The sequence below is a fragment of the Trichomycterus rosablanca genome, chromosome 21 (assembly GCF_030014385.1).
Source record: "Trichomycterus rosablanca isolate fTriRos1 chromosome 21, fTriRos1.hap1, whole genome shotgun sequence".
Classification (NCBI taxonomy): Eukaryota; Metazoa; Chordata; class Actinopteri; order Siluriformes; family Trichomycteridae; genus Trichomycterus; species Trichomycterus rosablanca.
Genome location: NC_086008.1, coordinates 9,178,913 through 9,193,808, shown reverse-complemented (window position 1 = coordinate 9,193,808; position 14,896 = coordinate 9,178,913). Strand labels below are relative to the sequence as shown.

Genomic DNA, 14,896 nt, shown 5'->3' with positions numbered 1-14,896 from the left:
CAAAGCCAGTAGCAAAAAGTTGGGACAGTGGGTATACCGCAAATAATAACAAATCATTGATTAGTCAACTTAATATTATGGACATTTCATTGAAAACAACACAACAAAGAGATATTTAATGATTTACTTTATTAACTATTGGTTTTTGTAAGCATACATTTACAAACAAATATTTAATGCCTGCAACACATTCCAAAAAGGTAGAGACAGGGGGCAGTTTAAGAGACTGATAATGCTATCATGATACAAAGTGCTTCTTATGGTGAGTGCAGCTGATAAAATGGACAGTGAGTGTAGAAACAAGGAGGTGGTTTTAATGTAATGGCTGATCAGTGTAGGTGGGAAACTCCTCACAGGTAGTGACCAGAGGCAAGGATTGAAATCCTCAGGACCTGTATTGCTGTAAGACATCTACCTGACCAGCTGCCCCGCTGTGCCTCTCTGTAAAAAATGTATATGTAACTGTATTTCCATTAATCGTGACCTTTTTTTAAACAAAAAGCATTATCTAAAACATGCATGTGTGCTGCTGTGATTTAGAATGTAACTTTGAAGAGGATCATTTGTGTGGCTACAGAAACCAGTGGAATCCCAACGTGAACTGGTACGTCGGTGGCAGCCGTAACCAAGAATCTCAGTCCTACCTGCCTTACGACCACACCATGAACGATGAGAGAGGTACAGGTAAAGAAATACACAGCTTTTTAGTAAGTCAAAGAATAGACTAGCAGCTTCTTTCCATCCCTTGATCCCTCAACTTTGTCTGGACCTAGCTTTTTGCAAAATCTAGACTATTTTTGTTTTTGTATTCTGGATTAGGTCACTACATGTATGTGGACTCGGTTTATGCCAAGGGGTTCCAGGAGGTGGCAAAGCTTGTGTCGCCCATGATCACCGCTCCCGTGACTGGCTGTTTGTCCTTCTACTATCAAAGGAACCAAGCAAGGGGGAACTTCTTCTCTGTGTTTACCAAGGACCAGCTGGGTCACTATGAGGAAATATGGAGGCCGGACGTGTATGCCACATCCACCTGGAAACTAGTGCAAGTGGATATTAAGGCACACCATCCCTTAGAGGTCAGTAAAAGAGGTTCAGAGACAACCATCATTTAGATTTAGTTATGGCATTACATGTTCTTATACACTAAATGACCAAAAGTATGTGGTGACCTGACCATCACGCCTATATGAGCTTGTTGGACATCCTATGCCAATGTCATCGCGATTGATTTTAAGTTGCTTAGACCCTTTGTGGCAATAATAGCCTCAATTGGGAAGGCTATTAACAAGATGTTGAAGTTTTCTGTGGGAATTTGTGCCCAAACAAGGTAGCATTTGTATGGTCAGACATTCTGCATAGTGATTATAGGCTTGTGTGAAGCAACCCAGCCATACAAACCCATTCTATTTTGTTTGGAACTCTATAGTGATCATTTTTTGATAGTCTCTGCAGTCCAGCTCATTGAGTGTGTGTGGTTTACTGCTTTGTGGCTGAGATGTAGCTGCTTCTAGATGCTTCCATATCACAATAACAGCATTTACAATTAACTGGTGCAGATCTTTTGGCGGGCGGCACGGTGGCTTGGTGGGTAGCACTGTCGCCTCACAACAAGAAGGTCCTGGGTTTGATCCCCAGGTAGAGTGGTCCGGGTCCTTTCTGTGCGGGGTTTGCATGTTCTTCCCGTGTCTGCATGGGTTTCCTTCGGAAGCTCCGGTTTCCTCCCACAGTCCAAAAACATGCAGCCAAGTTAATTGGAGACACTGAATTGCCCTATAGGTGAATGGGTGTGTGTATATGTGTCTGCCTTGCAATGGACTGGCGCCCCGTCCAGGGTATTACTGTGTGCCACAGTCCAAAAACATGCAGTCAGGTTAATTGGAGAGACTGAATTGCCCTATAGGTGAATGTGTATGTGTATGTGTGACTGCCCTGCAATGGACTGGCGCCCCGTCCAGGGTATTACTGTGTGCCTTGTGCTCATTGAAAAGCTGGGATAGGCTCCAGCACAACAAGGCATCCTGTGACAGTGAAATGTAAAGGCACTGATTTGTTCTGCTGCCACCATTGGTGTAGATTACATCGCTATGTGCACAATTTTATACACATATAAGCGATAAGAACACCAGGCTGAAACACCAGAACTCAGTAATTAGAATGTGTCCACATATTTTTGGCCACATAATGTATCTAATTGTCTGCCTACAGTACACTGTTTTTACCAACTTTGCCTTTAAGGTTGATATACTGCACCATTAGAGTGTCTGGGAAGGGGGATGGGGCTGGTCGGAGGTCGTATCAGTGCCAGTACCAGTTATTCAACCTTTTGGTTTTCTTTGTTTAACATTCTTTCATGGTAATATTTAAAAAATGTTTAGATTGAAACTAAATCCTTCTGATTGCACCTTTAATTAATCAGACGTAGAGTGTGTTTGAAATATTACCTCATTAATACCTTTGGTTACCGCATAGCTTGGTTTAATTTTAGAAAGTCCAGACATGAAGCGGTGAGATCATTACATCAGCTGTATGACAGTTTCCAGAGCGTTCTTCTCTTGGGTTTTGGTTCTTGCTATGTTGATTTTTAAAAATCAATCTCACCAGAGCAGGCACAGGAATGTAGGGCAGTGGCAGAGACTAACTATTAATCATAACTATTTGAGCCAGCAGCACATGGAAACACAGAATCAGAGAAACTCAGCAGCTACCAAGAGCTCACAACACTTACTGGGGCAGCACTGTTTCTTGCTGTTCTTTTTATTTTTTTTAATTAGGGAGTTCTTTTTGGGGTGAAATGGTAGTTCTTTCTTATCTTAATTGTCAAACAGTTGGCACTAATCTGCAGCACCGATGTTAGTTCCAATAGATAATCTTTTAATACCTTTTTAAAAAATATATTTTGTTTATGCATTTTCTCCCTTTTAGTGCTTCCAACTGCCCAATTACATCATGCTTCCTCTCCACCAATTTCGATCCCCGCTCCGATTAAGGAAAACTAAGCTAACCCACGTCCCCTCCAACACGTGGGAAGCAGCCGTATGCATTTTGTCACTTTGACGAATGCAATGTGGATCAGCACTGTGTACGGAGAGACACACCCTGACAGCAGCACTCTTTTTCTGTCTCTTTGCAGGCGCCGTCAATCAGCCAGCAGGAGCCGTAATTGCATTCGTTATGAGAGAGTCCCTATCCGGCTTTAATATCCCACCATTAAATGAACAACAGGCCAATCGTTGTTCATGTGGCTGCTCAGCCCAGCCGGCAGGCATCGGTGCTGCAGATTACATACACGCGATGTATCCCAGCTCTGGTGTTCCAGCTTGTGTTTTTACCGCTGTGCCACCTGAGCGGCTAATCTTTTAACATCTTGATCGCCAATTGATCTGAGTTGTTCAATTTTCAGGGTTTTACCTGCTCTTCCAGATAATACCAAGTTCCCAGTGTTATAATATAATTTAATTTAATTTAATAAACTGCAGAGTCAAAAAGCATTTTGACCCCTATTTCATCTAGTGGGATCTATTATTAGTACGTTCATCTAGGGAAACCTGACTTTCCTTATCCCTTTCCCTATCTATCTATCTATCTATCTATCTATCTATCTATCTATCTATCTATCTATCTATCTATCTATCTATCTATCTATCTATCTATCTATCTATCTATCTATCTAGTTTAGCTACACTAGCTGCAAATAGCTTCTGGAAGCAGCATCAGGACTAAAACTGTTCATCGGGAGCATCATGGATTGGGTTTTCATTGGCAAACACTCGCATACGCATATAAATCCTACATCTCTGGACTCTGTGGAAGTGGAAACACATTTAAACATTTGGCACCAATCTGCAGCACCAGTGTTAGTTCCAATAGATAATCTTTTAATATCTTGATCGCCAGTTGATTTGAATTGTTCAGGTTTCAGGGTTCGACCTGGTCTTTCAAATAATACCAAGTTCCTAGTGGGATTAAAGCCCAGGTTAATGTGTTTATGAGTTCCGCCAAGCCGTCAAACCAGATCTGTGCCTATGCTTCCTACAGTCATGCTCATGCTCTACAGTCATGGTTGTTTAAAGGAGATTATCCATCAACCAACATAAACCTTACTTTGTACATGGATCATTGGCATATAACAGGGAAAGATATTTCCTAAATTATTGCACTGTATGCTGTAAGATTAGGAAATCTCTTATATAAATCAAATAAACCCTTTGTCCAGAACATTGGACAAGCAAGTGCTGCAACCAAGGACTGGCAATTGTGCATATGTGCTTTTAGCATTTAGCTGACCAGTTCAATTGCTTTTGTTTCCTTTTCAAATGTGGGTGGGATGTTGTTTTACTTAGACTTTTTACTTCACACTATCAGCACTTAAATGGACTGAGAAACATCCAGCAGAGAAGAAATTCAATGGAATTCTATTCCATTTTATGACAGAGCTATACTGAAAGTTGAAAGTCTACTGCAAATGTTTGTCTATAGAAAATGCAATAGGCAAAATTACTAATTCATAGATGCTTTGAAAGCACAGAGAACGTAATTGTAATTGATTACAAATTTAAAAATGTTGGTATAGGGTTTATATATATATATATATATATTTCTTGCATATATTTCATATGCAGGACTGTTGGTTTGCCAGTGCAAAGAGGGTTTATAATAATAATATAGATCAAATAGATCAAAACATGGTGCATTTGAACCACAAGAACACAAGCAGTGATTGTTTTTCTATCAACTTTGTTCGTATAAACATCTTACAGGAGACCAGTTTCAGCTGCTTTGTTTAGGTATCTGCAGCCAGCTCCTCGGCACTACATAAACATGGAGAGGGTGCATGAGTGGGGTCCGGACATCATCTTTAGCACATGTGGTGTTTGTTTTCTATCGCTGTAAAAGATGCTTTTAAAACGAGCATTCTTTGGTTCACAAGGGCCTTCTGTTTTGTTGATCACCTCACTTTGTTGTTTTCTGTAATACTTTGACATTTTTAGTACACCACGATTATTTGTAACCCATTGTTATGACATTGTTATGGATCTGTGCAATTGTAGGTGGTGTTTGAGGTGGCATTCAACAGTCCTCGCGGTGGCTTTGTAGCTGTGGATGACATTTCATTTTCTTCCGAGTTCTGCCACAATGAGACAGGTCAGTAAAGTTTATGTTTCATGATTAAAGACGATCATCTTATTTGAAAGATTCAACCCATTCAGTTCAAACCAGGCCGTCAAGCTGTCAAACCAAATCTGTGTCTATTCACCGAACAGTCATGTTCATTTAAAGGAGATCAGCTATCAACCAAAACAAACCAAAGCTGGAAGCAGAACAATCCTAAAAATGTAACTGTAGGCTGTAACATCAGGAAATCCTTTGAATAATTCAAAGGAACCCTTGGTTAGGAGTCCGTTTCTCAAAGCCAGAACATTGTTTCCCTATGAAAGACAATTGTACTGTTCTGGCATCCACCAAATCACTAAAGGAAGGTTTGTTATGGGTTCAGAGTCCAACACATTCAGTTCAAGCTCCAGTTCCAAGTAGAAAAGTTGATTTTGTTCAGCATTTAACAATAATTAATTACATTTAATGAGCTGCAGTGTCGAAAAGCATGTTGACCCCTATTTATTATTTGTAAGTTCATCTAGGAAAAATTGACTTTCCCATTGGGATTAATCTATCTGTATGTCTGGTTGTCTCATCTATCTATCTTTATGTCTGTCTACCTACGTATATCTCTCTGTCTCTCTATCTATCTATCTATCTATCTATCTATCTATCTATCTATCTATCTATCTATCTATCTATCTATCTATCTATCTATCTATCTATCTATCTATCTATCTATCTATCTATCTATCTAGTTTAGCTACCCTAGTTGTGAATGGCTTCTGGAAGCAACATCAGGACTAGAACTGTTCTCCAGGAGCTTCATGGATTGGGTTTTCCTTGGCAAACAGTCACATACGCATATAAATCCTACATCTTTGGACTCTGGAGAAGTGGAAACACATTCTTCGTAGTGAGACAGACAAAGCCAAGTTTTCCAGATGTCAGAGTAATGCTGCCTGTCCAGATGCAAAGTCATAGAGGAAAATAAATCATGTTCTTTACTTTATGTAAAGTACGTAATGGGATTTTCAGACGTCCACATACTGTACTTTTGGTCGTTTTGGTTACTTACTGCTGTTTTAGTTCTGTGTATTGTTTACACTGTGTTTCATTTATGTATGAATGAAATGAATAAACAAATCAAAACAATAAGACAGTTTATTACTGTAATACAGTTACAACGTCCAAACACAAATCTCCATGGGAAACATGGGAAATATGTCAACACTGATAAAGTTAACAAAGCACAGCCAGACCACACTCGCTGGGAACTTTCCACACATTTAACAGCCATCATAAGAGCTTCCTTATACTCAGCTTGTTTGATTGATCTTATATATTTTTTTAAATGGTCCAGTCTGCTCAACTGATGTTAACCTGGTGTGTTTTGTGTTTATCATGCTTCTTTCAGAGCCCACCTTTGACCCCTCTCTAGCTAACTGTGATTTTGAGGAAAGCATGTGTCAGTACTATCAGGAGCACATTCTGGGGGCTGTGTGGAACAGAGTTAACATCAGGCCAAACGTCTACAGAGTCGGAGATCATACTACAGGCTCGGGTATGTAAACTGATCTTCTCAAGATAATCAACAATCGAACTGAAAAACATAAGGTGTATTCCAGTCACCCCAGTGGTTCCCTAAACAAGATTCCACCCCACAGGGAGTTAAAACATTCAGATGGATGGTAATGGTTCATCACTACTCAGGAAGTTGAGACAGTAGAGTTTACCCATCAATCACTGAGCGTCTTGCAGGTTGGACAGCTGCCGCAATATCTGAAAGCAGCAAACTGACCGACATTATTTTGGACTAATGTTTTAACAATCTTTGCTAAAAAAATACCAACAATGTAAAATACACTAATCAGCCATAACATTAAAACCACCTCCTTGTTTCTACACTCACTGTCCATTTTATCAGCTCCACTTACCATATAGAAGCACTTGGAAGTTCTACAATTACTGACTGTAGTCCATCTGTTTCTCTGCATGCTTTGTTAGCCCCCTTTCATGCTGTTCTTCAATGGTCAGGACTCTCCCAGGACCACCACAGAGCAGGTATTATTTAGGTGGTGGATCATTCTCAGCACTGCAGTAACACTGACATGGTGGTGGTGTGTTAGTGTGTGTTGTGCTGGTATGAGTGGATAAGACACAGCAATGCTGCTGGAGTTTTTAAACACCTCACTGTCACTGCTGGACTGAGAATAGTCCACCAACCAAAAATATCCAGCCAACAGCGCCATGTGGGCAGCGTCCTGTGACCACTGATGAAGGTCTAAAAGATGACCAACTCAAACAGCAGCAGTAGATGAGCGATCGTCTCTGACTTTACATCTACAAGGTGGACCAACTAGGTAGGAGTGGCTAATAGAGTGGACAGTGAGTGGACACGGTATTTAAAAACTCCAGCAGTGCTGCTGTGTCTGATCCACTCATACCAGCACAACACACACTAACATGATCCACCACCTAAATAATACCTGCTAAGGGATCCTGACCATTGAAGAACAGGGTGAAAGCAGCCAAAAAAGTATGTAGAGAAACAGATGGACTACAGTCAATTGTAGAACTACAAAGTGCTTCTATGTGGTAAGTGGAGCTGATAAAATGGACAGTGAATGTAGAAACAAGGAGGCGGTTTTAATGTTATGGCTGATCAGTATATCTTAGCTTAGGTTCAGGATAGTTTAGTCACGTTGTATGTGTTTAGTTTAGCAGTTAGCTTTGTTCATGTGTTTGTGTTTGGTCTTGTGTACCCCTGTCCTGTGTTGTCATTTGGAATAAACTTTTGCATAACATCTCTCGCCTGTAGCCATCGTTACAATATACTGTATACAAAAGTACTAAAATACCCTGTGATTTTTTCCACTTCCAGTTGTTCCTATATTTAGCAGTCGCCATGGGAAATCATTCTGGTCTGTACCTGATTTGGTGCAGTTTTTACACCGGATGCCTTTCCTGATGCAACCCTCTTTATTTTTATCCAGATACAGTGTATCACAAAAGTGAGTACACCCCTCACATTTCTGCAGATATTGAAGTATATCTTTTCATGGGACAACACTGACAAAATGACACTTTGACACAATGAAAAGTAGTCTGTGTGCAGCTTATATAACAGTGTAAATTTATTCTTCCCTCAAAATAACTCAATATACAGCCATTAATGTCTAAACCACCGGCAACAAAAGTGAGTACACCCCTTAGTGAAAGTTCCTGAAGTGTCAATATTTTGTGTGGCCACCATTATTTCCCAGAACTGCCTTAACTCTCCTGGGCATGGAGTTTACCAGAGCTTCACAGGTTGCCACTGGAATGCTTTTCCACTCCTCCATGACGACATCACGGAGCTGGCGGATATTCGAGACTTTGCGCTCCTCCACCTTCCGCTTGAGGATGCCCCAAAGATGTTCTATTGGGTTTAGGTCTGGAGACATGCTTGGCCAGTCCATCACCTTTACCCTCAGCCTCTTCAATAAAGCAGTGGTCGTCTTAGAGGTGTGTTTGGGGTCATTATCATGCTGGAACACTGCCCTGCGACCCAGTTTCCGGAGGGAGGGGATCATGCTCTGCTTCAGTATTTCACAGTACATATTGGAGTTCATGTGTCCCTCAATGAAATGTAACTCCCCAACACCTGCTGCACTCATGCAGCCCCAGACCATGGCATTCCCACCACCATGCTTGACTGTAGGCATGACACACTTTTCTTTGTACTCCTCACCTGATTGCCGCCACACATGCTTGAGACCATCTGAACCAAACAAATTAATCTTGGTCTCATCAGACCATAGGACATGGTTCCAGTAATCCATGTCCTTTGTTGACATGTCTTCAGCAAACTGTTTGTGGGCTTTCTTGTGTAGAGACTTCAGAAGAGGCTTCCTTCTGGGGTGACAGCCATGCAGACCAATTTGATGTAGTGTGCGGCGTATGGTCTGAGCACTGACAGGCTGACCCCCCACCTTTTCAATCTCTGCAGCAATGCTGACAGCACTCCTGCGCCTATCTTTCAAAGACAGCAGTTGGATGTGACGCTGAGCACGTGCACTCAGCTTCTTTGGACGACCAACGCGAGGTCTGTTCTGAGTGGACGCTGCTCTTTTAAAACGCTGGATGATCTTGGCCACTGTGCTGCAGCTCAGTTTCAGGGTGTTGGCAATCTTCTTGTAGCCTTGGCCATCTTCATGTAGCGCAACAGTTCGTCTTTTAAGATCCTCAGAGAGTTCTTTGCCATGAGGTGCCATGTTGGAACTTTCAGTGACCAGTATGAGAGAGTGTGAGAGCTGTACTACTAAATTGAACACACCTGCTCCCTATGCACACCTGAGACCTAGTAACACTAACAAATCACATGACATTTTGGAGGGAAAATGACAAGCAGTGCTCAATTTGGACATTTAGGGGTGTAGTCTCTTAGGGGTGTACTCACTTTTGTTGCCGGTGGTTTAGACATTAATGGCTGTATATTGAGTTATTTTGAGGGAAGAATAAATTTACACTGTTATATAAGCTGCACACAGACTACTTTTCATTGTGTCAAAGTGTCATTTTGTCAGTGTTGTCCCATGAAAAGATATACTTCAATATCTGCAGAAATGTGAGGGGTGTACTCACTTTTGTGATACACTGTATTGGACTGGGACTGAGGGTGTACCCCCAACAGACTCAGCCAGTCAAGATCATGCTAGATCAGCTGATAACACCCCTGAGATTCACACCGCAAGCAAATGCTGGAAAAATAATGTTTGGGTTTCAAAGCAGTTCCATTAATACCTTTTCTTTCTCACTGTGCTCTAGGCTGGTTTCTCATCGCCAACACTATGTTTACCTCACGCTATGGTTACGTGGGCCGTCTGCACGGGCCCTTTCTGCCGGGGGACCACAAATACTGCCTCAGGTTCTACTACATGCTGCAGGGTTTCGGGAAGATCGACAATGCTCTGGCTATATATGTTTACGATGAGAACAACGTGGCTCAGGAAAGAATCTGGACCTCGTCTGAGATCTCCAGAAATGTGTGGACAGAGGCGGAGGTCACCTATCATAAGCCGATGGCCACTAAGGTAGCACAGAACAATAGCTAATCATTTTGTATGTCATGCCCATAATTTGTCATTTCATTAGCAATTTAGCCATGACTCTCGATAGCTTGCTTCTTAAATAAAATGTACCATCGTAGTTATCAAGCTAAGTTAGCAAGCTAAGCTAACTGTTTGTATATTCTACTCGAAACACAAGACTGTGTGGAGCATACTTTGGGGTTTTTGTGCAACAGGTGGGCCTACAGTGTCATCAATCCTTGAATTCTCTTTAAAATGTCCATGCAAATGAACGTTTTGGCAGTACAGTACTTGACTTTTTATCATTATGAAATATTGTTGATTGGTTTGTTTGGAAGCCTGTTTGACACACAGACAGATAAATAGATATTATACGTCACAGCTATTTTATTGGACTTTAATTTGATTTTATTGTCTTTGTCATAGATAGTGTTTGTTAGCATCTGCAAGAACTTCCTAGAGTGTGGACATGTAGCTCTGGATGACATCAGTGTGACTCTTGGAGACTGTAGCATTACAGTGGGTAAGAGTCTAATTCATTCTGTGATTCACTTTGATTCAAATGATTCACTTTACTATTTAAAAAGTTAAGAGAATAAGGACAGATGTAGATATATGTATATACAGTGTATCACAAAAGTGAGTACACCCCTCACATTTCTGCAAATATTTCATTATATCTTTTCATGGGACAACACTATAGACATGAAACTTGGATATAACTTAGAGTAGTCAGTGTACAACTTGTATAGCAGTGTAGATTTACTGTCTTCTGAAAATAACTCGACACACAGCCATTAATGTCTAAATGGCTGGCAACATAAGTGAGTACACCCCACAGTGAACATGTCCAAATTGTGCCCAAATGTGTCGTTGTCCCTCCCTGGTGTCATGTGTCAAGGTCCCAGGTGTAAATGGGGAGCAGGGCTGTTAAATTTGGTGTTTTGGGTACAATTCTCTCATACTGGCCACTGGATATTCAACATGGCACCTCATGGCAAAGAACTCTCTGAGGATGTGAGAAATAGAATTGTTGCTCTCCACAAAGATGGCCTGGGCTATAAGAAGATTGCTAACACCATGAAACTGAGCTACAGCATGGTGGCCAAGGTCATACAGCAATTTTCCAGGACAGGTTCCACTCGGAACAGGCTTCGCCAGGGTCGACCAAAGAAGTTCAGTCCACGTGTTCGGCGTCATATCCAGAGGTTGGCTTTAAAAAATAGACACATGAGTGCTGCCAGCATTTCTGCAGAGGTTGAAGACGTGGGAGGTCAGCCTGTCAGTGCTCAGACCATACGCCGCACACTGCATCAACTCGGTCTGCATGGTCGTCATCCCAGAAGGAAGCTGACGCACAAGAAAGCCAGCAAACAGTTTGCTGAAAACAAGCAGTCCAAGAACATGGATTACTGGAATGCCCTGTGGTCTGACGAGACCAAGATAACCTTGTTTGGCTCAGATGGTGTCCAGCATGTGTGGCGGCGCCCTGGTGAGAAGTACCAAGACAACTGTATCTTGCCTACAGTCAAGCATGTTGGTGGTAGCATCATGGTCTTGGGCTGCATGAGTGTTGCTGGCACTGGGGAGCTGCAGTTCATTGAGGGAAACATGAATTTCAACATGTACTGTGACATTCTGAAACAGAGCATGATCCCCTCCCTTCGAAAACTGGGCCTCATGGCAGTTTTCCAACAAGATAACGACCCCAAACACAACCTCCAAGATGACAACTGCCTTGCTGAGGAAGCTGAAGGTAAAGGTGATGGACTAAACCCAATTGAGCACCTGTGGCGCATCCTCAAGTGGAAGGTGGAGGAGTTCAAGGTGTCTAACATCCACCAGCTCCGTGATGTCATCATGGAGGAGTGGAAGAGGATTCCAGTAGCAACCTGTGCAGCTCTGGTGAATTCCATGCCCAGGAGGGTTAAGGCAGTGCTGGATAATAATGGTGGTCACACAAAATATTGACACTTTGGGCACAATTTGGACATGTTCACTGTGGGGTGTACTCACTTATGTTGCCAGCCATTTAGACATTAATGGCTGTATGTTGAGTTATTTTCAGAAGACAGTAAATCTACACTGCTATACAAGTTGTACACTGACTACTCTAAGTTATATCCAAGTTTCATGTCTATAGTGTTGTCCCATGAAAAGATATAATAAAATATTTGCAGAAATGTGAGGGGTGTACTCACTTTTGTGATACACTGTATACGCCGATCAGGTATAACATTATGGCCTCCTTCCTAATATTGTGTTGGTCCCCCCCTTTGCTGCCCTGCCTGACCCATCGAGGCATGGAATCTGGCACCTTTCTATCAGAACCAGCGTAAACTTCTTCAGCAGTTTGAGCTACAGTAGCTCGTCTGTTGGCCGCCCATGACCCTGTCGCCGGTTTACCACTGTTCCTTCCTTGGACCACTTTTGATAGATACTGACCACTGCAGATGGGGAACACCCCACAAGAGCTGCTGTTTTGGAGATACTCTGACCCAGTCGTCTAGCCGTCACAATTTGGCCCTTGTCAAACTCGCTCAAATCCTTACGCTCGCCCATTTTCCTGCTTCTAACTCATCAACTTTGAGGATAAAATGTTCACTTGCGGCCTAATATATCCCACCCACTAACAGCTGTCATGAGGAAGAGATAATCAGTGTTATTTACTTCATCTGTCAGTGGTCATGTCTGGTCGGTGTATGTGTGTGTGTGTATATACAAACACAAATACAAACCTGCTTAATAATTAAGGAGTGGCTTTTTTTTTCATTTGTAAAAAATCATTTATCAATTTTCCACAGGGCCACTGCGACCACCACCAGGACACTGTTACTTTGAGACGGGTGACTGTGGATATACTCAGGAGAAGAAGAGTAAGAAAGAAATACACTGGTTACGGACCAGGGGGTGGACACCCACGTCCTACACAGGACCCAAAGGGGACCATACCTTAGGGGTAGGTGAGTCGTCAATATATCAGGCTTATGCTTCCTAATGTAGTTTTGTCAATAATTTATTTGCCTCCCAAAACCAGCTGTAAACAACAGCAAACGTTTCCGAAAGTGGTTGCCAGGTCCCCACTTATACTGCAGAAGTGACCTACTTTTTATTTTCAGAAGTGGATCTGATATTAAAGATTGGGAAATATGCATGTGGGTAATTGCAATTAGTTTCATTCACCAAAAATTTGGACATTTATCAGAGGCTGTTTTTGACCAAAACTGGAAAAATCATCACAGTATGATCAGATATGACATGATCTCACAGAGGACCACATTCAAGGCCCATCTACTGTATCAGCTTATACTAAAATAGTTCCATTGTGTGAAAACATTGCGCTGGAGTCTGAGGAATGAGACTTTAACATTTAAAAAAAAAACAATTAAATCACATTTCTACTTTTGCAGCTTTACTGGGGCAATGGCAACATGTGTATTGCCATGCTAATAAACTATCATTTATCATTTCTGCTTCTCAAAGGGTACTACATGTTCATTGAGGCATCTCACATGCTACCTGGCCACCCTGCACGACTGTTAATACCAGAGCTGCGGGGCTCATACAGTCCCCAGTGTCTGACCTTCTTCTACCACATGTATGGATCAGGAACAGGCATCCTCAATGTCCTGCTGCGACAGGAGGACAGACATAAGAAAGAAAGAGTGCTCTGGAGTAGACACAGAGAGCAGAGTATCTCCTGGATGAAGGCCACCGTGGATTATGAATGCTTTACCAAGCACAAGGTGAGAGCATGGAGTCACATGTACTACCTCACACATGCCAATTATCTGTCCACTGATCCAGCACATAGTGGTCCAGTGATCAAATTAGACATCAAAGTGGTTGAGATAATGAGATATAGCAAATGAAGAACAAAGCATTTTGATGCTAGATTGATCACAGGACATCGGTGTTAGGGTTGTGAGTATGAGCAAGTTAATGATAGGTTGGATCTATTCATGCTGTTTGAACATTGAGAAAGTGCTTGGCTGACTTGTTGCATATCAGTATGTTGAGTCGGAAGTCTTGTTATTAAAGCAAGGGGTCAAAGCAGGGGTCGAAGCCTAGTTAGACATTTAATGCTGGAAGGTTCATCATTAAAGGTAAAACACAAGCAAATGTCAAAACCAAAAAGTACTAGATTCAGACCTGGTCTGGAAAAACAAATAACTAGAATCTAGGTAACAAAACTAAAACAACAAGATGGCATATATTGTAAGCTATACACATGATTTACCATGTCAAAACTAGAGAAACATGTGCTCATTGAGCTCATAGAGACACATAGTCAGAAGAAGTCTGAAGAAAAACCTGGACATCAGCACAGCACATGCAGTGATATGTATCATCCAGATGCATGGGCGAAGCAACAGGTTGTTGTTGTATGGACAGCGCAAAGTCCTTATTTTTTCTACCAGGGCCAATCTGTCCAGCATCAATTAGGTGGTTAGTGTGGCTTCCACTATGGGTTCTGAGCTCTTTTGTATTGTAGGGTTGTCAGAGTAAATTATATATATGCAATGCTTTACAACTGCTTACACAAGAGTTGTTGTGGCAGTTCATGCTGTGGTCAAGGAACTGCTAAGCCTTCAAGGTAATAAAATGTTGGTCAAAATGACACATTTCTAGACTTAAAACCAAACAAGTTCAGAATCAGAAAGAAATAAGAATCAGAAAACAATGAGACAGATCAGTATATTTGTTTTAACAATTATTTGAATTGAGTG

The 14,896-nt window shown here is 41.7% G+C and overlaps 1 protein-coding gene across 1 annotated transcript in view; it reads left to right on the top strand.

The window, feature by feature from the left end:
• mamdc2a (MAM domain containing 2a) overlaps positions 1–14,896 on the top strand; it is a 30,241-nt gene that overhangs the window by 13,648 nt on the left and 1,697 nt on the right. Inside the window, exons 5-12 of the mRNA XM_063018310.1 lie at positions 541–678; positions 820–1,076; positions 5,049–5,142; positions 6,512–6,658; positions 9,904–10,169; positions 10,593–10,689; positions 12,971–13,129; positions 13,650–13,912. Of these exons, the coding sequence (XP_062874380.1) occupies positions 541–678; positions 820–1,076; positions 5,049–5,142; positions 6,512–6,658; positions 9,904–10,169; positions 10,593–10,689; positions 12,971–13,129; positions 13,650–13,912 (1,421 nt within the window). The remainder of the gene's footprint in view (positions 1–540; positions 679–819; positions 1,077–5,048; positions 5,143–6,511; positions 6,659–9,903; positions 10,170–10,592; positions 10,690–12,970; positions 13,130–13,649; positions 13,913–14,896) is intronic.